This window comes from Odontesthes bonariensis, chromosome 8 (assembly GCF_027942865.1).
Source record: "Odontesthes bonariensis isolate fOdoBon6 chromosome 8, fOdoBon6.hap1, whole genome shotgun sequence".
Lineage (NCBI taxonomy): Eukaryota > Metazoa > Chordata > Actinopteri > Atheriniformes > Atherinopsidae > Odontesthes > Odontesthes bonariensis.
Genome location: NC_134513.1, coordinates 23,102,081 through 23,129,509, shown reverse-complemented (window position 1 = coordinate 23,129,509; position 27,429 = coordinate 23,102,081). Strand labels below are relative to the sequence as shown.

The following is a 27,429-nucleotide window of genomic DNA, read 5'->3' as shown; positions in this document are numbered from 1 at the left end:
CATCTGTCTGTCTGTGTCTCTACAGCGCTGGTTGCCATGGCAGCAGAGCTGATTCAGGACCAGTTAACACTGACCAGGAGAGTTGGTCATTAATGGTGATGTATTCTGGTACCAGAAGAAAGAACCAGAAACATTCAGACTGATTCTTGATATTAATAAAGATAGCGGTGATGTTTATAAAGGTTATGGTCATCCCCAGGAAGATGATTTCTCAGCTGTGAATAAACAGAGCAGCTGTGAGTTGCAGATACAGAAAGTTAAACTCCATCATTCAGCCACCTACTGCTGCAGGTGTTGGAAGTCTGGTCTCCACAGGGAGAAATGATCCCTGCAGCCTGTACAAAAACCTTCAGATGAAAACATCCAAAGTGAAAAGAGAGAAAGATCTTCCTTCCAGGTCCCCACATTTCATTCAGCTTAGTTGTCTCTAAAGCTGCTCGTCTCTGACTGAATCAAGGCAATTTTATTTCTAGAGCACACTTCGTACACAAGGCAATTCAAAGTGCTGTACAGCTACATAAAATCACAGGAAGGCAATAAAATCATAAAAGAAGGCAATCACACTGACAGCTTCTCATTTCCACTGATGGATGTTTATCAAATCCATCAGAATCAAACAAAGTGAGATGTAACCAGGTCAAGCTGGAAGCAAATAGAATACAACAGCTGACAGATTTTACACGCTGGCTTTTCTTTAAATTCAGGTAGAACTGCAGGTAGTGATGGCAGCTGGGTTTATGGATCATTTCATTACTGATCATTTCTAACAACTTTAACTTTATTATTCCAAAGGAAGAAAAACACAGAATATAAACACATCAACATGATATACATCATCATCCAGTCAGAGTCTCTCTGCACACAAGCTGCTGCTGCTTCATCCTCTCAGCTCACATCGTCCTGTTCATCACCACTGCTGAAGAGATGACTTCCACCTGTAGAGAAGAAAGAAGAGAGGAGATAAAGGAGGGGTTCAGAGCATCCTCAGCTGTCAGTTGCCATCAGCTTTAATAAATAATAAATAAAGTCTAATAAAATACAGCTGAGAGCTGCATGGTCCTCCAACCCTCTACTGACCTCAGAGTCTGCAGTTTGTTGTGTGGACTCTTCACAAGATCAGACAGCTTCTTCACATCTGATTCCTTCAGGCTGTTCCAGCTCAGGTCCAGTTCTGTCAGATGGGAGGGGTTGGACTTCAGAGCAGAGACCAGAGAAGCACAGCTGATCTCTGACAAACCGCAGAACTCCAATCTGAATAAAGAATAAAACATGTGAGCTGAAGCCAACAGGATGCAGGTTAAAACAGTCCAACAGAACAAGTGAAAAAGAGCTCTCATTAATATTAATGACAACATGCTGCTGCTTCAATAAAGACGGAGTGACTTCAGCTCTTAACTCTGCCAGCTCCACCAGTGGCTCCATCCATACAAACTCATGTTGTGCAGCCAAATGATTCAAGTTTCAAAGAAAACAAACATGTCAGGAGGAACTTTGGAGCAAATGGGAACAAACTGATAGAAATGGAGATCAGGTTCACTGTTTTATTGAAGGTTAAAGGCACAAAAACATGGTGCAGTGATGTTTAATGTAATCATGGAATCAAACTTCTTTAAAGAGTCGACAGCAGCAGAACTTGTTACTGTGACTTGTTGTGTTTGAATATCTCAGTCAGTCCAAACGTTACAGAGCCTTAGAAAAGTGTTGGAACCATCCAGAGGTGGACTGATTGATCAGTTTGGCTGATTAATGGATGCTGATGGACGCTTTGACTAACTATCAGAATCAGTCAGGTATTCTGGCAGTCAGGATTTAACCCCCCTGTCAGCTGACGTCCTGGCTCTCAAAGCAGGTCAGCAGCAAAAGTTTGAAAGTGAAAAAATGGATCAGAAGGTGGAAAAAAGTTCAGAATCTGACAGAAAGTTTGAATCTGAAAACAGAAAACATCTCAAATATGAAGAAATGAGACTAAAGTGGAAATAAAACACCATGAAAGAAGAATGAACTTTACATTCAAACTGAAATAAACGTCTGCTGCACTTTTTTCACTTTGAATCTGTTTTTTTGTTCCTCAGAGAAACTGATGAAGCTTCATGTTTCTTATCTGCTGTTTCTCAGCCTGCATTCACTCACATGCTGCTCACAGCAACTCTGAGCTCTTACTGAATAAAACAGGTGGGAACAGCTCCCACACAGCCAGCAGGGGAACAGAACAGCATGTATCTGCAGTAATGCAGCAGTCCCTGCCTCCCTCCTTCATGGCAGCTCAGTGATCATCCTTTGTGTCTGTGTTGGGCTCACCTGCACAGGGTCGCAGCACTTTACCTGTTCAGCTTCTCTTTGGCTGCACAGCTATCAAACACTGACTCTGCTGCATGTTTTCACACATTTCTCACCTGATGGAAAGCTGCTCACACACACTCACAGCCTCCTTCCATCTGCTGTTACCTAGCAACAAGTTAGCTCACAGCTTTTCTTCCATCCATCGTCCAATCATGTTATTCTTCTTCTGATAAACTCTTCTTTGTGTTTTCCTCACAGTCACTAAATGTCAGCATCACTTTCAGTTGGACTTGACATTGTGTAATAGAGGGAATTATTGATAGAATTCATGAAATAAAGCTCAACTGAAAGTGATTTCCTTTCAGTTATTAGTGGGAGAAGCTTTTTGGCTGGATTTTGTCATCATGAATGAATCTGACTGAAGATAACTGCTGCTGTGATGAAAGCTGCTTTCTAACCAAGTCAAAGATTGTTCATTTCCAACAGTGTTGGAGGGGAGTTTGTTAGTATCAGCTGATTAACGGAACTATAAAACAGAGCTATAGAGTAATACACTGACTGGAAAGAAAGCTCATCAGAATCAGAATTCGTTTTATTGCCATTGTTAGTGAACAGTGTTCACTAACTAGGAATTTGCTGCGGCGTAAGGTGCAAACATGTAACATAGGATATAATAATAAAAAATAAAGAATAAAAATATATGAATATAAAATGTACAAGGTGTGTACAACAATACACAGTATCCAATATACAGAGCAACAACAGTGCAGCTTCATTAGTGTAATTTTAATGATGGTAAAGTGACTGGGGCAGGTTATGAGGTGATTATGAAGTGTTCATAAGTCCAACTGCAAGGGGGAAAAACTGTTTTTGTGACGGGAGGTTCTGGTCCGAAGGGACCGAAGCCTCCTGCCCGAGGGGAGTGGTGCAAATAGAGAAGGGTCAGCTGTGATCCGACCTGCTCGCCCCATAGTCCTGGAGACGTGCAGCCGATCACCTTCTCAGCGGAGCGCACAGCTCGCTGCAGTCTGTGTCTGTTCCTGTCGGCACTGACCATCTACTGAGCTGCTCGGAATCGTGCAAGGTTTGTGAAACTGTACCCCGTGAAATGCGCAGCGCAAAGGAAAAGTCGGCGGTTGTATGCTGTTAAAAATAAATCAAAGCCATTGATCGCGAACATTGCTTTCCGGGGGAAGAATATGTAACGATCGTAGTCCGCTTTCACAGCCTTGGAAGGCACACCTGTTCCTGTTTCTCGCCGAAGGGGCGAGTCTGAATCGGGGTGGCTGTGGACTTGGGTGCGGGGGGGAGGGGGGGGGGGGGGGGGGCGATTGCTGAAGAAGTGACATTACTTTTTCACAAAAACGGATTGGGGGATGTTCTTGGGGATATTCAAAAAAGGGGAGAACTTGAAACAGAGGTTCTGACACTTGCTGGCACTTCGTGTGTACTCCCCACAGCGGGGAGACTCAGAACTAACACTAAAAAAGTGAAAAAGACGATTTTGATTCTCTATCCCCTTTAATGAATCATCATGTCATCAACAAAAACCACTGAAGAAGAAAACAGACTTTACCATGAAGACCAGCACAACTTTCACATCATATTAATCTGAACAAACAACTAAAACATGGTGTCTGACCTCAGAGTCTTCAGTCCACAGTGAGGACTCTGCAGAAAGCTGCACAGCTCCTTCTCTGCAGAGTCTCTGATGGTGTTCAGACTCAGGTCCAGTTCTGTCAGATGGGAGGGGTTGGACTTCAGAGCAGAGACCACAGAACCACAGCTGATCTCTGACAACCTGCAGTCCCTCAATCTGAATAAAGAATAAAACATGTGAGCTGAAGCCAACAGGATGCAGGTTAAAACAGTCCAACAGAACAAGTGAAAAAGAGCTCTCATTAATATTAATGACAACATGCTGCTGCTTCAATAAAGACGGAGTGACTTCAGCTCTTAAACTCTGCCAGCTCCACCAGTGGCTCCATCCATACAAACTCATGTTGTGCAGCCAAATGATTCAAGTTTCAAAGAAAACAAACATGTCAGGAGGAACTTTGGAGCAAATGGGAACAAACTGATAGAAATGGAGATCAGGTTCACTGTTTTATTGAAGGTTAAAGGCACAAAAACATGGTGCAGTGATGTTTAATGGAATCATGGAATCAAACTTCTTTAAAGAGTCGACAGCAGCAGAACTTGTTACTGTGACTTGTTGTGTTTGAATATCTCAGTCAGTCCAAACATTACAGAGCCTTAGAAAAGTGTTGGAACCATCCAGAGGTGGACTGATTGATCAGTTTGGCTGATTAATGGATGCTGATGGACGCTTTGACTAACTATCAGAATCAGTCAGGTATTCTGGCAGTCAGGATTTAACCCCCCTGTCAGCTGACGTCCTGGCTCTCAAAGCAGGTCAGCAGCAAAAGTTTGAAAGTGAAAAAACGGATCAGAAGGTGGAAAAAAGTTCAGAATCTGACAGAAAGTTTGTGAATTTGAAAAAAAAAAACATCTCAAATATGAAGAAATGAGACTAAAGTGGAAATAAAACACTATGAAAGAAGAATGAACTTTACATTAAACTGAAATAAACGTCTGCTGCACTTTTTTCACTTTGAATCTGGTTTTTTGTTCCTCAGAGAAACTGATGAAGCTTCATGTTTCTTATCTGCTGTTTCTCAGCCTGCATTCACTCACATGCTGCTCACAGCAACTCTGAGCTCTTACTGAATAAAACAGGTGGGAACAGCTCCCACACAGCCAGCAGGGGAACAGAACAGCATGTATCTGCAGTGATGAAGCAGTCCCTGCCTCCCTCCTTCATGGCAGCTCAGTGATCATCCTTTGTGTCTGTGTTGGGCTCACCTGCACAGGGTCTTCTTCTGATAAACTCTTCTTTGTGTTTTCCACACAGTCACTAAATGTCAGCATCACTTTCAGTTGGACTTGACATTGTGTAACAGAGGGAATTATTGATAGAATTCATGAAATAAAGCTCAACTGAAAATGATTTCCTTTCAGTTATTAGTGGGAGAAGCTTTTTGGCTGGATTTTGTCATCATGAATGAATCTGACTGAAGATAACTGCTGCTGTGATGAAAGCTGCTTTCTAACCAAGTCAAAGATTGTTCATTTCCAACAGTGTTGGAGGGGAGTTTGTTAGTATCAGCTGATTAACTGGCTTTCTGAGTTTTGCTGCTCCAAACTGTTGTTATTGTTTCAGCCAGAAATATTCACCAACTCTGGAGCTCTAGAAGCATCAGCCAGTGATTCTAGATTTGTTTCTGTCTGACAGATTCACTGTCTTTTCTCATTATTTAATGAATCATCATTTCATCAACTAAACCACTGAAGAAGAAAACAGACTTTACCATGCAGACCAGCACAACTTTCACATCATATTAATCTGAACAAACAACTAAAACATGGTGTCTGACCTCAGAGTCTTCAGTCCACAGTGAGGACTCTGCAGAAAGCTGCGCAGCTCCTTCTCTGCAGAGTCACTGATGGTGTTCCTGCTCAGGTCCAGTTCTGTCAGATGGGAGGGGTTGGACTTCAGAGCAGAGACCACAGAAGCACAGCTGATCTCTGACAAACTGCAGTCCCTCAATCTGAATAAAGAATAAAACATGTGAGCTGAAGCCAACAGGATGCAGGTTAAAACAGTCCAACAGAACAAGTGAAAAAGAGCTCTCATTAATATTAAAGTGATACTCCGGAGTAGATTCAACCTGGGGTCAATTGAACCGTGATATCCAGCCAAGTAGCCCACCCGCAGTTTTTCCGATATTGGCCGAACATCAGCTGAGTTACTGAGTTATCCCTAATAGCTTCGTACAAGGGTTAATGGATCCTGGTCCGTATCTCCAAAATTACCACACTAAAATCACATGCCATGACACCAAACTTCTACAGTAGTACAAATATGGTCTGTACTCACAAAGCGATGCATTTGGAAGTTTGAAAATAGTCCAGGAGTTTATTATTATCAACACAAGCCTGATAGCTTCTCTGCAGCTAAAGCTGCGTCGACGTCACTTCAGGGAGCTGGGAGCTTCAAAGTAAGATGAGGGTTGATCCACTACTGTAGACAACAAAGTATATGCTATATTCTACATGTTTTTTTATGAATTTTTATGTTGTAGAGTTGTGAAATTATTTTATCAATGGAAAAATTGAGCAGCCTTGCTTTGTTGTCTACAGTAGTAGATCAACCCTCATCTTACTTTGAAGCTCCCAGCTCCCTGAAGTGACGTCGACGCAGCTTTAGCTGCAGAAAAGCTATCAGGCTTGTGTTGATAATAATAAACTCCTGGACTATTTTCAAACTTCCAAATGCATCGCTTTGTGAGTACAGACCATATTTGTACTACTGTAGAAGTTTGGTGTCATGGCATGTGATTTTAGTGTGGTAATGTTGGAGATACTGCCAGGATCCATTAACCCTTGTACAAAGCTATTCGGGATAACTCAGTAACTCAGCTGATGTTCAGCCAATATCGGAAAAACTGCGGGTGGGCTACTTGGCTGGATATCACGGTTCAAATGACCCCAGGTTGAATCTACTCCGGAGTATCACTTTAATGACAACATGCTGCTGCTTCAATAAAGACGGAGTGACTTCAGCTCTTAAACTCTGCCAGCTCCACCAGTGGCTCCATCCATACAAACTCATGTTGTGCAGCCAAATGATTCAAGATTCAAAGAAAACAAACATGTCAGGAGGAACTTTGGAGCAAATGGGAACAAACTGATAGAAATGGAGATCAGGTTCACTGTTTTATTGAAGGTTAAAGGCACAAAAACATGGTGCAGTGATGTTTAATGGAATCATGGAATCAAACTTCTTTAAAGAGTCGACAGCAGCAGAACTTGTTACTGTGACTTGTTGTGTTTGAATATCTCAGTCAGTCCAAACATTACAGAGCCTTAGAAAAGTGTTGGAAGCATCCAGAGGTGGACTGATTGATCAGTTTGGCTGATTAATGGATGCTGATGGACGCTTTGACTAACTATCAGAATCAGTCAGGTATTCTGGCAGTCAGGATTTAACCCCCCTGTCAGCTGACGTCCTGGCTCTCAAAGCAGGTCAGCAGCAAAAGTTTGAAAGTGAAAAAACGGATCAGAAGGTGGAAAAAAGTTCAGAATCTGACAGAAAGTTTGAATCTGAAAACAGAAAACATCTCAAATATGAAGAAATGAGACTAAAGTGGAAATAAAACACCATGAAAGAAGAATGAACTTTACATTAAACTGAAATAAACGTCTGCTGCACTTTTTTCACTTTGAATCTGTTTTTTTGTTCCTCAGAGAAACTGATGAAGCTTCATGTTTCTTATCTGCTGTTTCTCAGCCTGCATTCACTCACATGCTGCTCACAGCAACTCTGAGCTCTTACTGAATAAAACAGCTGGGAACAGCTCCCACACAGCCAGCAGGGGAACAGAACAGCATGTATCTGCAGTGATGCAGCAGTCCCTGCCTCCCTCCTTCATGGCAGCTCAGTGATCATCCTTTGTGTCTGTGTTGGGCTCACCTGCACAGAGTCGCAGCACTTCACCTGTTCAGCTTCTCTTTGGCTGCACAGCTATCAAACACTGACTCTGCTGCATGTTTTCACACATTTCTCACCTGATGGAAAGCTGCTCACACACACTTACAGCCTCCTTCCATCTGCTGTTACCTAGCAACAAGTTAGCTCACAGCTTTTCTTCCATCCATCGTCCAATCATGTTATTCTTCTTCTGATGAACTCTTCTTTGTGTTTTCCTCACAGTCACTAAATGTCAGCATCACTTTCAGTTGGACTTGACATTGTGTAACAGAGGGAATTATTGATAGAATTCATGAAATAAAGCTCAACTGAAAGTGATTTCCTTTCAGTTATCAGTGGGAGAAGGTTTTTGGCTGGATTTTGTCATCATGAATGAATCTGATTGAAGATAACTGCTGCTGTGATGAAAGCTGCTTTCTAACCAAGTCAAAGATTGTTCATTTCCAACAGTGTTGGAGGGGAGTTTGTTAGTATCAGCTGATTAACGGGCTTTTGGAGTTTTGCTCCTCCAAACTGTTGTTGTTGTTTCAGACAGAAATATTCACCAACTCTGGAGCTCTAGAAGCATCAGCCAGTGATTCTAGATTTGTTTCTGTCTGACAGATTCACTGTGTTTTCTCATTATTTAATGAATCATCATTTCATCAACTAAACCACTGAAGAAGAAAACAGACTTTACCATGAAGACCAGCACAACTTTCACATCATATTAATCTGAACAAACAACTAAAACATGGTGTCTGACCTCAGAGTCTTCAGTCCACAGTGAGGACTCTGCAGAAAGCTGCACAGCTCCTTCGCTGCAGAGTCACTGATGGTGTTCCAGCTCAGGTCCAGTTCTGTCAGATGGGAGGGGTTGGACTTCAGAGCAGAGACCACAGAAGCACAGCTGATCTCTGACAAACTGCAGCCCCTCAATCTGAATACAGAATAAAACATGTGAGCTGAAGCCAACAGGATGCAGGTTAAAACAGTCCAACAGAACAAGTGAAAAAGAGCTCTCATTAATATTAATGACAACATGCTGCTGCTTCAATAAAGACGGAGTGACTTCAGCTCTTAAACTCTGCCAGTTCAACAGCACAAAAACATGGTGCAGTGATGTTTAATGGAATCATGGAATCAAACTTCTTTAAAGAGTCGACAGCAGCAGAACTTGTTACTGTGACTTGTTGTGTTTGAATATCTCAGTCAGTGCAAACATTACAGAGCCTTAGAAAAGTGTTGGAAGCATCCAGAGGTGGACTGATTGATCAGTTTGGCTGATTAATGGATGCTGATGGACGCTTTGACTAACTATCAGAATCAGTGGAGTTTGAGGCTGATGGTTGGGAGACCTCCCCCATCTCCAGCAGGAAGCTACAAAGCTGAAGCTACAGATCTGTTCTTCTTCAACTTAAATCTGAGTTTCTGCTCTCTGATAAACTGCTGAGCGTACAAATGTCTCCTTCATTCAGCCTCTGTGGAAACAGCTCTGCTTCAGTCTCTGAAAGTGAGGAAAGAATTGCTTTGGCAGGTGAAAAAGATGTAAGGGAAGATTGATTCAGACATGTGGAAACACTGAATATTAGGATATTTCCACACATCACTAAATTTTTTAAACTAAAACAGAAGAAGTAAAAGAGCTGCAGTGAACTGACCTCAGAGCCTCCAGTCCGCAGTTTGGACTTTCCAGTCCAGCAGACAGATGTTCCACAGCTGGATCCGACAGCTCGTTGTTACTCAGGTCCAGTTGTTTCAGATGGGAGGGGTTGGACTTTAGAGCAGAGGCCACAACTTCACAGTCAGACTCTGAGAGTTCACAACCAGCAAGTCTGTGATGAGAGAAAATGTAAAGTCAGTTCTAATAAAATCAGACAATCTGCACTATAAACACCAACTGAACTCATATTCTGACTAAACACAGTGATGTGAATGTAATGTCCGCTCATGAACATCTGTTCTTCACATCTGTGATTGATCTCATCTCATCTTCCTGTGTTTGACACCACACCATTAATCTCTTCTCAGACCTGAGCACCTTTAAACAGACTGTTCTTCATTATTTTCTCTAATCTGCAGATAAAGAAGGAAATGCGGTATCACATTTAGACTGAAAACCTGTTTGATCTGATCCCAAAATCAAAATAAAGACGTCTTGTTCAGAAAACCATTTTTACATATTTTATATGACTCCAAAATCTTTATAAAAAGTTCAGCTTCGTGAACATTTACAGCTGAAAGACGATCTCTTTGCTAACCACTGTCAGGTGGGACTGTTCACAGCCATATACAGGAAGAATCCACTCTAAGAAGCTTCTAAGCACCAGTTAGCTTCTCCGTGTGTCTGAAAGCTGCCACAGAGCAACATCATTATGTCTCCATAGATATCAGTTCCAACACTGTATGCTGTACGCTTTGAACTTCCAACTCGTACATTTACATTCTGTGCAAAGGCCACAGTTCATGCCGTCTTCTTAGATGATGGCGTCTACATTTCACTGCAGATCGATGTCTTCATATATCTAATCTGTATATATAAAAGGAAATCATGGACGTCGTGTCCTCCGGGCTAAAGAGGAAAAGGAGCTTCCAGACTGTTATCAGAGCGAAGTTCCAAAGCCAGCATCTGTGATAGTGTGGGGCTGTGCCCATGGCGTGGGTAACCTGCACATCTGTGAAGGCGCCATTAATGCTGAAAGCTCCAAACAGGAGCAACATATGCTGCCATCCAAACAACGTCTTTTTCAGGGACGTCCCTGCTTATTTCAGCAAGACGATGCCAGGCCACATTCTGCAGGTGTGCCAGCAGCGTGGCTTCATAGTAACAGAGTGCAGGAACTAAACTGGCCCGCCTGCAGTCCACACCTGTCTCCCATTGAAAATGTGCGGCACATTATGAAGTAAAAGATATGACGGCAGAGACTGTTGAGCCAAAGCTTTCACAATCAATACCTCCAACAGCCAACGATGAAATAACCCGACTGAGGCAGCTCACCTATAAAACCTTCTGCTGATCCAATGGTCAGAATTTTACCACCAAAAACGTTTGACCTTTATTTTAATGATCCAGTTCAGTAAAACTTTAAACCTCCAAAATACTTTTTTCAACATATTCCCACAGATTTCTGTTGCATCATTTCCAGTGAGCTGGGAACTGGGCCCAATCTGTCAAATATTCTCTCTCCTGTAAATCAGGTTGGCATGGAAACATTCTTTATGTGGTGATTTCAGAAACTGGCCAGATTTCTTAGCTTCTGGATGTGTTGGGGACCGGCCATGTGGGCGTAAAGCCTGCCCACATGGGAAACAATGGAAACAGCAGGTTAATGTTGGCTTCCTGCCTCCAACAGTAAGTCTGCTGCTGTGAAGCACATGTGACCATCAACTGTGGGAAACATCTCCAGAACATCTCCAGAACATCTCTGGTGTTCATGTGCAGAAACGGCTTTTAGGGAACTAAACTACTAATCTACACTGACTCATGAAGTCAATGAACACATCAACTCACCGAGCCTTTCTGCAGTTCCTCACAGCTGGAATCAGTCTCCTTCGTCCTTCATCTGTTGTGTTGTACTCCTCCAGGTCCAACTCCTCCAGAACCTCCTGTGACATCTGCAGTATGTAGGCCAGAGCTGAGCACTGGATCTCAGAGAGTTCCTTCTCTGATCTGTTCTCTGACTTCAGGAACTTTTGGATCTCCTGATAAACTGAGAGATGGTTCATCTCCATCAGACAGTGGAAGATGTTGATGCTTCTGTCAGGAGAAATGTTGGACATGCTCATCTTCTTCAGGTTGTTGATGACTCTCTGGATGGTTTCTGGACTGTTCTGTGTCTGACCCAGCAGGCCTGCTAAGAGTCTCTGGTTGGACTCCACAGAGAGGCCATGAAGGAAGCGAACAAACAGGTCCAGGTGGCCATTTTTACTGTTGAGGGATTTCTCCATCACTCTCTTCAGGAAGTCATCCAGAGATGAGTCACTGTAGTCTTCTCCCAGGAAGCTCTTCAGCACCTCAGTGTTCCTGTTGGTGAATCCCAGGAAGCTCTTCAGCCCTTTTTTCTTGCTGTTGGTGTAACAGTGCATCATATAGACTGCAGCCAGAAACTCCTGAACACTCAGATGAACAAAGCAGTAAACTGGTTTCTGGAAGATCACACACTCTCTTTTGAAGATCTCTGTACAAACTCCTGAATACAGCGATGCCTCTGTGACATCCAGGCCACACTGCTCCAGGTCTTCTTGGTAGAACATGATGTTTCCTTTCTCCAGATGTTCAAACGCCAGCCTCCCCAGCTTCAGAAGAACGTCCCTGTCAGCCTTGGTCAGCTCCTGTGGACTCGTCTCATGTCCCTGGTGGTACTTGTTCTTCTTCCTCTGTGTCTGAACCAGCAGGAAGTGGGAGTACATGTCAGTGGTGGTCTTGGGCAGCTTTACTCTCTGCTTTGTGGTCAACATGTGCTCCAGAACTGTAGCAGTGATCCAGCAGAAGACTGGGATTCCACACATGATGTGGAGGCTCCTGGATGCCTGGATGTGGGAGCTGATCCTGCTGGCCTGCTCCTCATCTCTGAATCTCCTCCTGAAGTACTCCTCCTTCTGGGCATCGGTGAAGCCTCGTACTTCTGTTACCCTGCCGACACACGTAGGAGGGATCCGATTGGCTGCTGCAGGTCGGGAAGTTATCCAGACGAGAGCCGAGGGAAGCAGGTTCCCCCTGATGAGGTTTGTCAGCAGCACGCTGACTGATGACTTCTGTGTGACATCAGACACAACCTCCCTGTTGCTGAACTCCAGAGACAGTCTGCTTTCATCCAGGCCGTCAAAGATGAACAGAAGTGTGCAGCCGGCCAGCTGCTCTGCTGGGAGCTTCTGTAATGTTGGATGGAAAACATGGAGCAGCGTGAGAAGACTGTGCTGCTCCTCTCTGAGCAGGTTCAGCTCCCTGAAGGAAAGCAGAATCACCACACTGACATCCTGGTTCTCCAGGCCCTCGGCCCAGTCCAGAGTGAACTTCAGCACTGAGAAGGTTTTTCCAACACCAGCGACGCCGTTGGTCAGAACCACTCTGATGGCTCCCTGCTGCTCAGGTAAGGCTTTAAAGATGTCGTGGCACCTGATTGGAGTGTCATGGAGGATCTTGGAAACTGTCTCCAGCTGCCTCACCTCATGTTGGGTATTAACCTCTTCACTCTGTCCCTCTGTGATGTAGAGCTCAGTGTAGATCCTGTTGAGGAGGATTCCACCTCCTGTTCCATCACTTCCTTCAGTCACATGTTCACATCTCCTCTTCAGAATGATCTTATGTTCACCTAAAACCTCCTGCAGACCAGCATCTGCTGACCAAAGAACAAATGAGACCAAACAGAAACACAGTAGATTCAATTCATCAGGACTTGTTCTTCTTTATCTTTCTGACCCCAGTTGAACATATTTTTGGCTGCACACAGAAAACTTTTCTTTTCCTCCCACCTCTCAGTAAAATGATCAGTAAACAGGAGAACAAAGCTGATGTTAAATGATGTTTCTGATGACCTTTGTGATGACCCCGTGGGTCCTTTTGTGGTTGGTTGTGGTATTAACCAGTGTCTGTCTGTCCTGCTGGGAGGTGATTTCTGTGATTTAGGACACCTGTGGCTCCTTCTGTGTTACTTTGGCTCCTTTAGTCCTGATTTCAGTCTAATCACTCTGCTCTTCTACACAATGTGCTACCATCTTGGTCATTGTGTTCGTTTAGTTTAATTCTACTCATATGATCCACCTCTGATTTAACTGATTTGCACACCTCGTGATATGAAGGTTGGATTTGGCGTATAAATTCAGTCTGATGATAGTTATTTAAATGATTCTCTAACTTTAATTCATGGTGTGTCTCTTCTGTTGTGTCCATGTGAGTCAGGTCCTAACAACTGTTGTTGTTCTGTTTGACACCACAATGTGTCTGCATTAAAACAGCAGGTTAACCATCAGACCCAAAGCTTTGTGTAAAATCAAACTTGATTTCATGAGGTAAAAACACACGTGATGCATCAGGTAGTAACGGGTTAAAAGAAATATCTGACCTGGTGCAGCTCTGGTTCTGGATCTTTCTCCACACTGGGGACAGGAGGAGCCTCCTGAGGAAGCAGACTGGTCCCAGTATGAGGTGATGCACTGTCTGCAGAACCAGTGTCCACAGCTGGTAGAGACCGGATCCTTCAGGACGTCCTGACACAGAGCACAGCAGGACAGCTGCTCCTCCTCACAAACACCACTCCTCTTCCTCCCTCTGTAAACACATGTCTTCATTACTAAAATCATTTTGAAATAACTCCCTTTGGCATGAACTCTGTTTTTATGTGAATACAAACTCAACCCTTCTTGCAGCAGCATTTTACATTGGGATCAATATTCAGTTTATGTGCTGACTTCACTGTGTGAATATTACTGCTGCTGCTTTACAGAAAACATTTCATTAGATTTTAAATTCATTCTAATCATTTTCTACATTTGCTATTTTTAGAATTAAGAAATAAATAAACTCTTTAGTAATCACAACGAGCCAATAAGTGTACTGACATCACTGACAAACACGTGTTCAGGGTCCATGTTGCTCCTGAACTGGAAGTAGAGTTTAGAATAATTTCAACTAAACTTGAAATGATCAGAATCTAAAAGAAAAAGTTCTGTGAGAGCCAGTGCGCCTGAGCAGGCAGCATCTACCCTCCTGTAAAAAACTTGGGCCACGTCAGATTGTGCGCAGCCATCTTGGTTTGACATCAGGTTAACCTCTTTATCAGGACATTTTGCATGTTTGGACTTAAATGCAGAGTTTGAAAAATCCTAAAATATGAAAATCTTCAAAGAAATCTCTGTTTCAGAAGTCTGTAAACTTATCAACAAGTTCAGAGTCATGAAACAGCTGCAGACTCACCTGGACCAAACAGGACAGGTGGTTTCAGGCTGTAACGGACGCTGCATGTTGAACCAAGCAGAACTCCATGAAGGAGGACCAAAGAAGAACTGATAGAATCACTTTTTATCCTTTATGCTCACATAATCATTTCTACCTCCGTGTAACTGCTCATGCTGCCACTCTTGTACCTATGCAAGAGAATAACAGCTGCACTCGGAGGTCCCCCCTGCCTGCTCTCAGTGCTCTCAGAGGGGAATGTCCCACAGCCTTGGTGGCATCAGCGGCACCGTCTGCTCCGAGAAGAGGATATTCCACAGCCTCGGCACAATCGACCCCACTGTCTGCCCCCAGAGGGGTAGAAGGGAATGTCTCATGACTCGTATGAACAAAATGTGAACGTCTGTTTACCCTATAGAAGCTTGTTTAGAACTTAGTATCTTTGAACATCTGCATCACAGCCTCTGGATGCAGATGTTCCCTTGTTGCAACATGATTAAATGTGGAATGAGTTTTCTTATTCATTTCCCATCATGAACTACAGAAAGAGAGACACTAAATAAACCTTCATTAACAGATAATATAATCTCACTGGGACCTTACTTAAGATGAATCATAAGTCAGTTATTGACTCTTCTCTTACTTTCTGTCTGAGGGTCCGGGTTCATTTCTAAAGTCTAGTAGAATATCCTTGGACCGGTCACTCTTCATAGACAGACAGTCAGATCCTGGAGACTCGGCTCTCTGTCTGTGGTGCTGACCTCTGCAAACACAAACATGTTGTTATTCATATCACATCGATCTCTGAGAAATTCTCTCATTAAAACCATTTAAGAAGCTGTGAACACACAAACTGCTGCAGAGAATCAGAAGCTTTCCTCCGTGGAACAGTCCTCTTGGATCACATTACAGCTTTTCTATCTGACTGACATCAGAGGCCACGTTTCCTCTGCAGAAACCTTCCACAGAGACCAGGAACCTCTGGAGGGTTCTGACCCTCTGAGTTTCTCTGCAGTGACCAGGAACTCATAAAGATATCAGGAGATATTCTTCATCTGTGAGAGTTAATCCATATCATATCCACACCACATACTGTGTATCAGTGCGTACGTCAGAATGACGTGCGCACTGATACACAATGAGAGACAGTATAGGGCCCAAGTGATAACGAGGAGTGACTTTTGCCGGCTTCGGTTTTTGTGATGAAATAAATCACTCTTTAGCACACGTACTGTTTTGGGAAGATAAACGCGCTAATTTCTTGACCCCAGCAAACAAGCCGGACTACTTTCGCCTTGACCAACACTGGACAAAAACTCGGCTCAAAGGACACTGTCGGGGGTAAGTCAGTTTGAATGCAAGACACTGGTTATGGTGATGCCATACAGATTCATGTCAAATATCCCGAACTATCCCTTTAAACTCCTCACGTCAAGCCACGCCCGCTTCCGACCCGCGTCGATTGCGTTCACACCAAACTCGGCTCGGCAAAAAGACTCGGGTCCGACGCGGGTCGAAAGGCGAGTCGAGATGACGCGGCAGCCCGGGTCGGCAGTGTGAACGCAACAGCGGACACGCTAAATTCGCGGATTAAACACGGGTTATTCGGCAGTGTGAAAGGGGCTATACTTTACTGGATGTCTGGAGGCAGCTAGAAGTGACTGGAACCTCACTTCCCAAAGACTTCAGAACAGCTGTCCTATTGACAGGCTGGTCTGAGTTGTTGCTGATCACATCAGATCACATGACTTTCTGTCCTTTGTTAATGGGGCAGCTGGAAGGTCAGCGTGCTAACCTTCTTAACTGGATATTTTTGCTCTTTTCAACATTAAAGCTGAGTTTATAAAAATCCAAATGCAACAAGAAGATCCTGGGAGCTGCTGAAATCTCTGTTTCTGTTGTCTTACTTTCTGTCTGAGGGTCCAGGTTCATTTCTAAAGTCTAGTAGAAAATCCTTGGACCAGTCACTCTTCATAGACAGACAGTCAGATCCTGGAGACTCTGCTCTCTGTCTGTGGTGCTGACCTCTGCAAACACAAACATGTTGTTATTCATATCACATCGATCTCTGAGAAATTCTCTCATTAAAACCATTTAAGAAGCTGTGAACACACAAACTGCTGCAGAGAATCAGAAGCTTTCCTCCGTGGAACAGTCCTCTTGGATCACATTACAGCTTTTCTATCTGACTGACACCAGAGGCCACGTTTCCTCTGCAGGAACCTTCCACAGAGACCAGGAACCTCTGGAGGGTTCTGACCCTCTGAGTTTCTCTGCAGTGACCAGGAACTCAAAAAGATATCAGGAGATATTCTTTATCTGTGAGAGTTAATCCATATCATATCCACACCACATACTGTCTGCTGAGGCTGAGGTCAGGGTGTTCTCTGCTCAAATAAACATGTTGTGACTCATATCAGACAGAGACTGCAGACAGAGCGCTAACAGGAAAGGAGGAGGATCACAGAGCTGGTTAACAACAGATGCTGTAATCCTGGACATGTCACTGAGAAGCAGCGTCTCTGCACCCCAGATGTTGAACTGCTGGCTGTGAGTTTCTGTCCATGTTGTCTACTGAGAGAGTTCACCTGAGTTAGCTGCTGACGCTGTGTGTGACATCATCAGCTAAGTTGTTGCTAAGCTACAGAAGCAACACCCCAACCCACTGATGGAGACCTCTGAAGGTTTCTACCACACCTTCCTCTCTGCTCCACTTCAACTTGCTACATGTTTGTCAGATTATTTATGTTTTATTATGTTATCAATAAGAACAGCTGATCTTGGCTAATGATTGATGCCGCAGTGACATCATTTCCCTTCAGGCAACATTTACCACTCCTGTAATACACTCAGCTGTTTCACTGTTTCTGCTCCTGATAATCTCTAATATGGAGAACTGAAGCTGCCTCATTTCAAAATAACATAAATATATATATATGATAACATAGAACATGAATATACCAATAAATGCTACGAAATAAAGGTACAGATCTTTTTACTCTGTTATTAATGTACCGTCTGTGAAATAAATGGATATTTCTGCCTTCATTTAACTGTGTGTTAAAACCTGTTTATTTACCCTGACATTTAATTTTCTATTTGTTTCATTGATTTAATCCTTTATTCATATATTTATGGCATTAACCCTGAATTAATTTGTCCTTTTTTCAGTTTCTACTGTTCTCAAAGATTTAAAATAACTCAAATGTAGCTGTCTTAAGCCCCTTTCACACTGCGATCCGCTACCTTAGCGGGTCCAAATTGCACCTTCGACCCGTGTCGAGCAATGTGAACGCTTGGCGTGTTGGTGACCCGTGTCGCCTGAAGCCGAGTTCAGGGGGCGTTGCCTAGTGGCAGAGCGTCACACGAAACACATAAAATGCTGGGCGTGTACAATGACGTAGGCACAAGCCATGCGTCGGAGGTAGGGTTAAATACGTCTTGAGGACTCGTTTTTGCAATTGTATATGCAGTTCATGGAGATGTTATTTTACGGGGTGTGGATGGTTATACTGGGGATGCCGCCGAAGAACATATGCGGAGAATACAAGAGCACTATAGTCCCCGACATGTGGCGGTAAATAACGTCCTCTGCTCGGAGGCTGAGGAGCTCGCGGACCTCCTTGTCTCCCCAGTTGGCCATTTTAAAAAATGTCTCCAACTTGATGTAGGCTAAAACAGAGTAAAACTTTTCCTCACCTGTCGCTGTTGTTCTGAATCAGCTGTCCATTCTGTCTTTTAAACTCCTCACGTCACGCCACGCCCGCTTCTGACCCGCGTCGATTGCGTTCACACCAAACTCGGCTCGGCAAAAAGACTAGGGTCAGACGCGGGTCGAAAGGCGAGTCGAGTTCACGTGGCAGCCCGGGTCGGCAGTGTGAACGCAACAGCGGACACGCTAAATTCGCGGATTAAACACGGGTTATTCGGCAGTGTGAAAGGGGCTATACTTTACTGGATGTCTGGAGGCAGCTATAAGTGACTGGAACCTCACTTCCCAAAGACTTCAGACCAGCTGTCCTATTGACAGGCTGGTCTGAGTTGTTGCTGATCACATCAGATCACATGACTTTTTGTCCTTTGTTGATGGGGCAGCTGGAAGGTCAGCGTGCTAACCTTCTTAACTGGATATTTTTGCTCTTTTCAACATTAAAGCTGAGTTTATAAAAATCCAAATGCAACAAGAAGATCCTGGGAGCTGCTGAAATCTCTGTTTCTGTTGTCTTACTTTCTGTCTGAGGGTCCAGGTTCATTTCTAAAGTCTAGTAGAAAATCCTTGGACCAGTCACTCTTCATAGACAGACAGTCAGATCCTGGAGACTCTGCTCTCTGTCTGTGGTGCTGACCTCTGCAAACACAAACATGTTGTTATTCATATCACATCGATCTCTGAGAAATTCTCTCATTAAAACCATTTAAGAAGCTGTGAACACACAAACTGCTGCAGAGAATCAGAAGCTTTCCTCCGTGGAACAGTCCTCTTGGATCACATTACAGCTTTTCTATCTGACTGACACCAGAGGCCACGTTTCCTCTGCAGAAACCTTCCACAGAGACCAGGAACCTCTGGAGGGTTCTGACCCTCTGAGTTTCTCTGCAGTGACCAGGAACTCATAAAGATATCAGGAGATATTCTTCATCTATGAGAGTTAATCCATATCATATCCACACCACATACTGTCTGCTGAGGCTGAGGTCAGGGTGTTCTCTGCTCAAATAAACATGTTGTGACTCATATCAGACAGAGACTGCAGACAGAGCGCTAACAGGAAAGGAGGAGGATCACAGAGCTGGTTAACAACAGATGCTGTAATCCTGGACATGTCACTGAGAAGCAGCGTCTCTGCACCCCAGATGTTGAACTGCTGGCTGTGAGTTTCTGTCCATGTTGTCTACTGAGAGAGTTCACCTGAGTTAGCTGCTGACGCTGTGTGTGACATCATCAGCTAAGTTGTTGCTAAGCTACAGAAGCAACACCCCAACTCACTGACGGAGACCTCTGAAGGTTTCTACCACACCTTCCTCTCTGCTCCACTTCAACTTTCTACATGTTTGTCAGATTATTTATGTTTTATTATGTTATCTATAAGAACAGCTGATCTTGGCTAATGATTGATGCCGCAGTGACATCATTTCCCTTCAGGCAACATTTACAACTCCTGTAATACACTCAGCTTTTCACTGTTTCTTCTCCTGATAATCTCTAATATGGAGAACTGAAGCTGCCTCATTTCAAAGTAACATAAATATATATATATAAATATATATATATATATATATATATATATATATATATATATATATATGATAACATAGAACATGAATATACCAATAAATGCTACGAAATAAAGGTACAGATCTTTTTACTCTGTTATTAATGTACCGTCTGTGAAATAAATTGATATTTCTGCCTTCATTTAACTGTGTGTTAAAACCTGTTTATTTACCCTAACATTTAATTTTCTATTTGTTTCATTGATTTAATCCTTTATTCATATATTTATGACATTAACCCTGAATTAATTTGTCCTTTTTTCAGTTTCTACTGTTCTCAAAGACTTAAAATAACTCAAATGTAGCTGTCTTAAGCCCCTTTCACACTGCGATCCGCTACCTTAGCGGGTCTAAATTGCACCTTCGACCCGCGTCGAGCAATGTGAACGCTTGGCGTGTTGGTGACCCGTGTCGCCTGAAGCCGAGTTCAGGGGGCGTTGCATAGTGGCAGAGCGTCACACGAAACACATAAAATGCTGGGCGTGTACAATGACGTAGGCACAAGCCATGCGTCAGAGGTAGGGTTAAATATGTCTTGAGGACTCGTTTTTGCAATTGTATATGCAGTTCATGGAGATGTTATTTTACGGGGTGTGGATGATTATACTGGGGATGCCGCCGAAGAACATATGCGGAGAATACAAGAGCACTATAGTCCCCGACATGTGGCGGTAAATAACGTCCTCTGCTCGGAGGCTGAGGAGCTCGCGGACCTCCTTGTCTCCCCAGTTGGCCATTTTAAAAAATGTCTCCAACTTGATGTAGGCTAAAACAGAGTAAAACTTTTCCTCACCTGTCGCTGTTGTTCTGAATCAGCTGTCCATTCTGTCTTTTAAACTCCTCACGTCACGCCACGCCCACGTCCGACCCGCGTCGATTGCGTTCACACCAAACTCGGCTCGGCAAAAAGACTAGGGTCCGACGCGGGTCGAAAGGCGAGTTGAGTTGACGCGGCAGCCCAGGTCGGCAGTGTGAACGCAACAGCGGGCACGCTAAATTCGCGGATTAAACACGGGTTATTCGGCAGTGTGAAAGGGGCTATACTTTACTGGATGTCTGGAGGCAGCTAGAAGTGACTGGAACCTCACTTCCCAAAGACTTCAGAACAGCTGTCCTATTGACAGGCTGGTCTGAGTTGTTGCTGATCACATCAGATCACATGACTTTCTGTCCTTTGTTAATGGGGCAGCTGGAAGGTCAGCGTGCTAACCTTCTTAACTGGATATTTTTGCTCTTTTCAACATTAAAGCTGAGTTTATAAAAATCCAAATGCAACAAGAAGATCCTGGGAGCTGCTGAAATCTCTGTTTCTGTTGTCTTACTTTCTGTCTGAGGGTCCAGGTTCATTTCTAAAGTCTAGTAGAAAATCCTTGGACCAGTCACTCTTCATAGACAGACAGTCAGATCCTGGAGACTCTGCTCTCTGTCTGTGGTGCTGACCTCTGCAAACACAAACATGTTGTTATTCATATCACATCGATCTCAGAGAAATTCTCTCATTAAAACCATTTAAGAAGCTGTGAACACACAAACTGCTGCAGAGAATCAGAAGCTTTCCTCCGTGGAACAGTCCTCTTGGATCACATTACAGCTTTTCTATCTGACTGACATCAGAGGCCACGTTTCCTCTGCAGAAACCTTCCACAGAGACCAGGAACCTCTGGAGGGTTCTGACCCTCTGAGTTTCTCTGCAGTGACCAGGAACTCATAAAGATATCAGGAGATATTCTTCATCTATGAGAGTTAATCCATATCATATCCACACCACATACTGTCTGCTGAGGCTGAGGTCAGGGTGTTCTCTGCTCAAATAAACATGTTGTGACTCATATCAGACAGAGACTGCAGACAGAGCGCTAACAGGAAAGGAGGAGGATCACAGAGCTGGTTAACAACAGATGCTGTAATCCTGGACATGTCACTGAGAAGCAGCGTCTCTGCACCCCAGATGTTGAACTGCTGGCTGTGAGTTTCTGTCCATGTTGTCTACTGAGAGAGTTCACCTGAGTTAGCTGCTGACGCTGTGTGTGACATCATCAGCTAAGTTGTTGCTAAGCTACAGAAGCAACACCCCAACCCACTGATGGAGACCTCTGAAGGTTTCTACCACACCTTCCTCTCTGCTCCACTTCAACTTGCTACATGTTTGTCAGATTATTTATGTTTTATTATGTTATCAATAAGAACAGCTGATCTTGGCTAATGATTGATGCCGCAGTGACATCATTTCCCTTCAGGCAACATTTACCACTCCTGTAATACACTCAGCTGTTTCACTGTTTCTGCTCCTGATAATCTCTAATATGGAGAACTGAAGCTGCCTCATTTCAAAATAACATAAATATATATATATATATATATATATATATATATATATATATGATAACATAGAACATGAATATACCAATAAATGCTACGAAATAAAGGTACAGATCTTTTTACTCTGTTATTAATGTACCGTCTGTGAAATAAATTGATATTTCTGCCTTCATTTAACTGTGTGTTAAAACCTGTTTATTTACCCTGACATTTAATTTTCTATTTGTTTCATTGATTTAATCCTTTATTCATATATTTATAACATTAACCCTGAATTAATTTGTCCTTTTTTCAGTTTCTACTGTTCTCAAAGATTTAAAATAACTCAAATGTAGCTGTCTTAAGCCCCTTTCACACTGCGATCCGCTACCTTAGCGGGTCTAAATTGCACCTTCGACCCGCGTCGAGCAATGTGAATGCTTGGCGTGTTGGTGACCCGTGTCGCCTGAAGCCGAGTTCAGGGGGCGTTGCATAGTGGCAGAGCGTCACACGAAACACATAAAATGCTGGGCGTGTACAATGACGTAGGCACAAGCCATGCGTCAGAGGTAGGGTTAAATATGTCTTGAGGACTCGTTTTTGCAATTGTATATGCAGTTCATGGAGATGTTATTTTACGGGGTGTGGATGGTTATACTGGGGATGCCGCCGAAGAACATATGCGGAGAATACAAGAGCACTATAGTCCCCGACATGTGGCGGTAAATAACGTCCTCTGCTCGGAGGCTGAGGAGCTCGCGGACCTCCTTGTCTCCCCAGTTGGCCATTTTAAAAAATGTCTCCAACTTGATGTAGGCTAAAACAGAGTAAAACTTTTCCTCACCTGTCGCTGTTGTTCTGAATCAGCTGTCCATTCTGTCTTTTAAACTCCTCACGTCACGCCACGCCCACGTCCGACCCGCGTCGATTGCGTTCACACCAAACTCGGCTCGACAAAAAGACTAGGGTCCGACGCGGGTCGAAAGGCGAGTTGAGTTGACGCGGCAGCCCAGGTCGGCAGTGTGAACGCAACAGCGGGCACGCTAAATTCGCGGATTAAACACGGGTTATTCGGCAGTGTGAAAGGGGCTATACTTTACTGGATGTCTGGAGGCAGCTAGAAGTGACTGGAACCTCACTTCCCAAAGACTTCAGAACAGCTGTCCTATTGACAGGCTGGTCTGAGTTGTTGCTGATCAGATCAGATTACATGACTTTCTGTCCTTTGTTGATGGGGCAGCTGGAAGGTCAGCGTGCTAACCTTCTTAACTGGATATTTTTGCTCTTTTCAACATTAAAGCTGAGTTTATAAAAATCCAAATGCAACAAGAAGATCCTGGGAGATGCTGAAATCTCTGTTTCTGTTGTCTTACTTTCTGTCTGAGGGTCCAGGTTCATTTCTAAAGTCTAGTAGAAAATCCTTGGACCAGTCACTCTTCATAGACAGACAGTCAGATCCTGGAGACTCTGCTCTCTGTCTGTGATGTTGACCTCTGCAAACACAAACATGTTGTTATTCATATCACATCGATCTCTGAGAAATTCTTTCATTAAAACCATTTAAGAAGCTGTGAACACACAAACTGCTGCAGAGAATCAGAAGCTTTCCTCCGTGGAACAGTCCTCTTGGATCACATTACAGCTTTTCTATCTGACTGACATCAGAGGCCACGTTTCCTCTGCAGAAACCTTCCACAGAGACCAGGAACCTCTGGAGGGTTCTGACCCTCTGAGTTTCTCTGCAGTGACCAGGAACTCATAAAGATATCAGGAGATATTCTTCATCTATGAGAGTTAATCCATTTCATATCCACACCACATACTGTCTGCTGAGGCTGAGGTCAGGGTGTTCTCTGCTCAAATAAACATGTTGTGACTCATATCAGACAGAGACTGCAGACAGAGCGCTAACAGGAAAGGAGGAGGATCACAGAGCTGGTTAACAACAGATGCTGTAATCCTGGACATGTCACTGAGAAGCAGCGTCTCTGCACCCCAGATGTTGAACTGCTGGCTGTGAGTTTCTGTCCATGTTGTCTACTGAGAGAGTTCACCTGAGTTAGCTGCTGACGCTGTGTGTGACATCATCAGCTAAGTTGTTGCTAAGCTACAGAAGCAACACCCCAACCCACTGATGGAGACCTCTGAAGGTTTCTACCACACCTTCCTCTCTGCTCCACTTCAACTTTCTACATGTTTGTCAGATTATTTATGTTATCTATAAGAACAGCTGATCTTGGCTAATGATTGATGCCGCAGTGACATCATTTCCCTTCAGGCAACATTTACCACTCCTGTAATACACTCAGCTGTTTCACTGTTTCTGCTCCTGATAATCTCTAATATGGAGAACTGAAGCTGCCTCATTTCAAAATAACATAAATATATATATATATATATATATATATATATATATATATATATATATATATATATGATAACATAGAACATGAATATACCAATAAATGCTACGAAATAAAGGTACAGATCTTTTTACTCTGTTATTAATGTACCGTCTGTGAAATAAATTGATATTTCTGCCTTCATTTAACTGTGTGTTAAAACCTGTTTATTTACCCTGACATTTAATTTTCTATTTGTTTCATTGATTTAATCCTTTATTCATATATTTATGACATTAACCCTGAATTAATTTGTCCTTTTTTCAGTTTCTACTGTTCTCAAAGATTTAAAATAACTCAAAAGTAGCTGTCTTAAGCCCCTTTCACACTGCGATCCGCTACCTTAGCGGGTCTAAATTGCACCTTCGACCCGCGTCGAGCAATGTGAACGCTTGGCGTGTTGGTGACCCGTGTCGCCTGAAGCCGAGTTCAGGGGGCGTTGCCTAGTGGCAGAGCGTCACACGAAACACATAAAATGCTGGGCGTGTACAATGACGTAGGCACAAGCCATGCGTCAGAGGTAGGGTTAAATATGTCTTGAGGACTCGTTTTTGCAATTGTATATGCAGTTCATGGAGATGTTATTTTACGGGGTGTGGATGGTTATACTGGGGATGCCGCCGAAGAACATATGCGGAGAATACAAGAGCACTATAGTCCCCGACATGTGGCGGTAAATAACGTCCTCTGCTCGGAGGCTGAGGAGCTCGCGGACCTCCTTGTCTCCCCAGTTGGCCATTTTAAAAAATGTCTCCAACTTGATGTAGGCTAAAACAGAGTAAAACTTTTCCTCACCTGTCGCTGTTGTTCTGAATCAGCTGTCCATTCTGTCTTTTAAACTCCTCACGTCACGCCACGCCCACGTCCGACCCGCGTCGATTGCGTTCACACCAAACTCGGCTCGACAAAAAGACTAGGGTCCGACGCGGGTCGAAAGGCGAGTTGAGTTGACGCGGCAGCCCAGGTCGGCAGTGTGAACGCAACAGCGGGCACGCTAAATTCGCGGATTAAACACGGGTTATTCGGCAGTGTGAAAGGGGCTATACTTTACTGGATGTCTGGAGGCAGCTATAAGTGACTGGAACCTCACTTCCCAAAGACTTCAGAACAGCTGTCCTATTGACAGGCTGGTCTGAGTTGTTGCTGATCAGATCAGATTACATGACTTTCTGTCCTTTGTTGATGGGGCAGCTGGAAGGTCAGCGTGCTAACCTTCTTAACTGGATATTTTTGCTCTTTTCAACATTAAAGCTGAGTTTATAAAAATCCAAATGCAACAAGAAGATCCTGGGAGATGCTGAAATCTCTGTTTCTGTTGTCTTACTTTCTGTCTGAGGGTCCAGGTTCATTTCTAAAGTCTAGTAGAAAATCCTTGGACCAGTCACTCTTCATAGACAGACAGTCAGATCCTGGAGACTCTGCTCTCTGTCTGTGGTGCTGACCTCTGCAAACACAAACATGTTGTTATTCATATCACATCGATCTCTGAGAAATTCTCTCATTAAAACCATTTAAGAAGCTGTGAACACACAAACTGCTGCAGAGAATCAGAAGCTTTCCTCCGTGGAACAGTCCTCTTGGATCACATTACAGCTTTTCTATCTGACTGACACCAGAGGCCACGTTTCCTCTGCAGAAACCTTCCACAGAGACCAGGAACCTCTGGAGGGTTCTGACCCTCTGAGTTTCTCTGCAGTGACCAGGAACTCATAAAGATATCAGGAGATATTCTTCATCTATGAGAGTTAATCCATATCATATCCACACCACATACTGTCTGCTGAGGCTGAGGTCAGGGTGTTCTCTGCTCAAATAAACATGTTGTGACTCATATCAGACAGAGACTGCAGACAGAGCGCTAACAGGAAAGGAGGAGGATCACAGAGCTGGTTAACAACAGATGCTGTAATCCTGGACATGTCACTGAGAAGCAGCGTCTCTGCACCCCAGATGTTGAACTGCTGGCTGTGAGTTTCTGTCCATGTTGTCTACTGAGAGAGTTCACCTGAGTTAGCTGCTGACGCTGTGTGTGACATCATCCGCTAAGTTGTTGCTAAGCTACAGAAGCAACACCCCAACTCACTGATGGAGACCTCTGAAGGTTTCTACCACACCTTCCTCTCTGCTCCACTTCAACTTGCTACATGTTTGTCAGATTATTTATGTTTTATTATGTTATCTATAAGAACAGCTGATCTTGGCTAATGATTGATGCCGCAGTGACATCATTTCCCTTCAGGCAACATTTACAACTCCTGTAATACACTCAGCTTTTCACTGTTTCTGCTCCTGATAATCTCTAATATGGAGAACTGAAGCTGCCTCATTTCAAAATAACATAAATATATATATATATGATAACATAGAACATGAATATACCAATAAATGATACGAAATAAAGGTACAGATCTTTTTACTCTGTTATTAATGTACCGACTGTGAAATAAATGGACATTTCTGCCTTCATTTAACTGTGTGTTAAAACCTGTTTATTTACCCTGACATTTAATTTTCTATTTGTTTCATTGATTTAATCCTTTATTCATATATTTATGATATTAACCCTGAATTAATTTGTCCTTTTTTCAGTTTCTACCGTTCTCAAAGATTTAAAATAACTCAAATGTAGCTGTCTTAAGCCCCTTTCACATTGCGATCCGCTACCTTAGCGGGTCCAAATTGCACCTTCGACCCGCGTCGAGCAATGTGAACGCTTGGCGTGTTGGTGACCCGTGTCACCTGAAGCCGAG

At 43.5% G+C, this 27,429-nt stretch overlaps 1 protein-coding gene across 1 annotated transcript; it reads right to left on the bottom strand.

Annotated features, from left to right (window-relative positions):
* Nucleotides 1-907: 907 nt before the first annotated feature.
* LOC142385686 (protein NLRC3-like) lies at nucleotides 908-23,755 on the bottom strand. The gene is made up of 13 exons (XM_075472411.1): nucleotides 23,651-23,755; nucleotides 21,302-21,421; nucleotides 18,934-19,053; nucleotides 16,613-16,732; nucleotides 15,349-15,468; nucleotides 13,876-14,081; nucleotides 11,325-13,149; nucleotides 9,475-9,648; nucleotides 8,580-8,753; nucleotides 5,718-5,891; nucleotides 3,923-4,096; nucleotides 1,078-1,251; nucleotides 908-935 (listed from the first exon to the last, which is right to left on the bottom strand). Exons 1-13 carry the CDS (start codon nucleotides 23,716-23,718, stop codon nucleotides 908-910), a joined length of 3,477 nt encoding a protein of 1,158 aa, XP_075328526.1. The 5' UTR covers nucleotides 23,719-23,755.
* Between the last annotated feature and the right edge of the window lie 3,674 nt (nucleotides 23,756-27,429).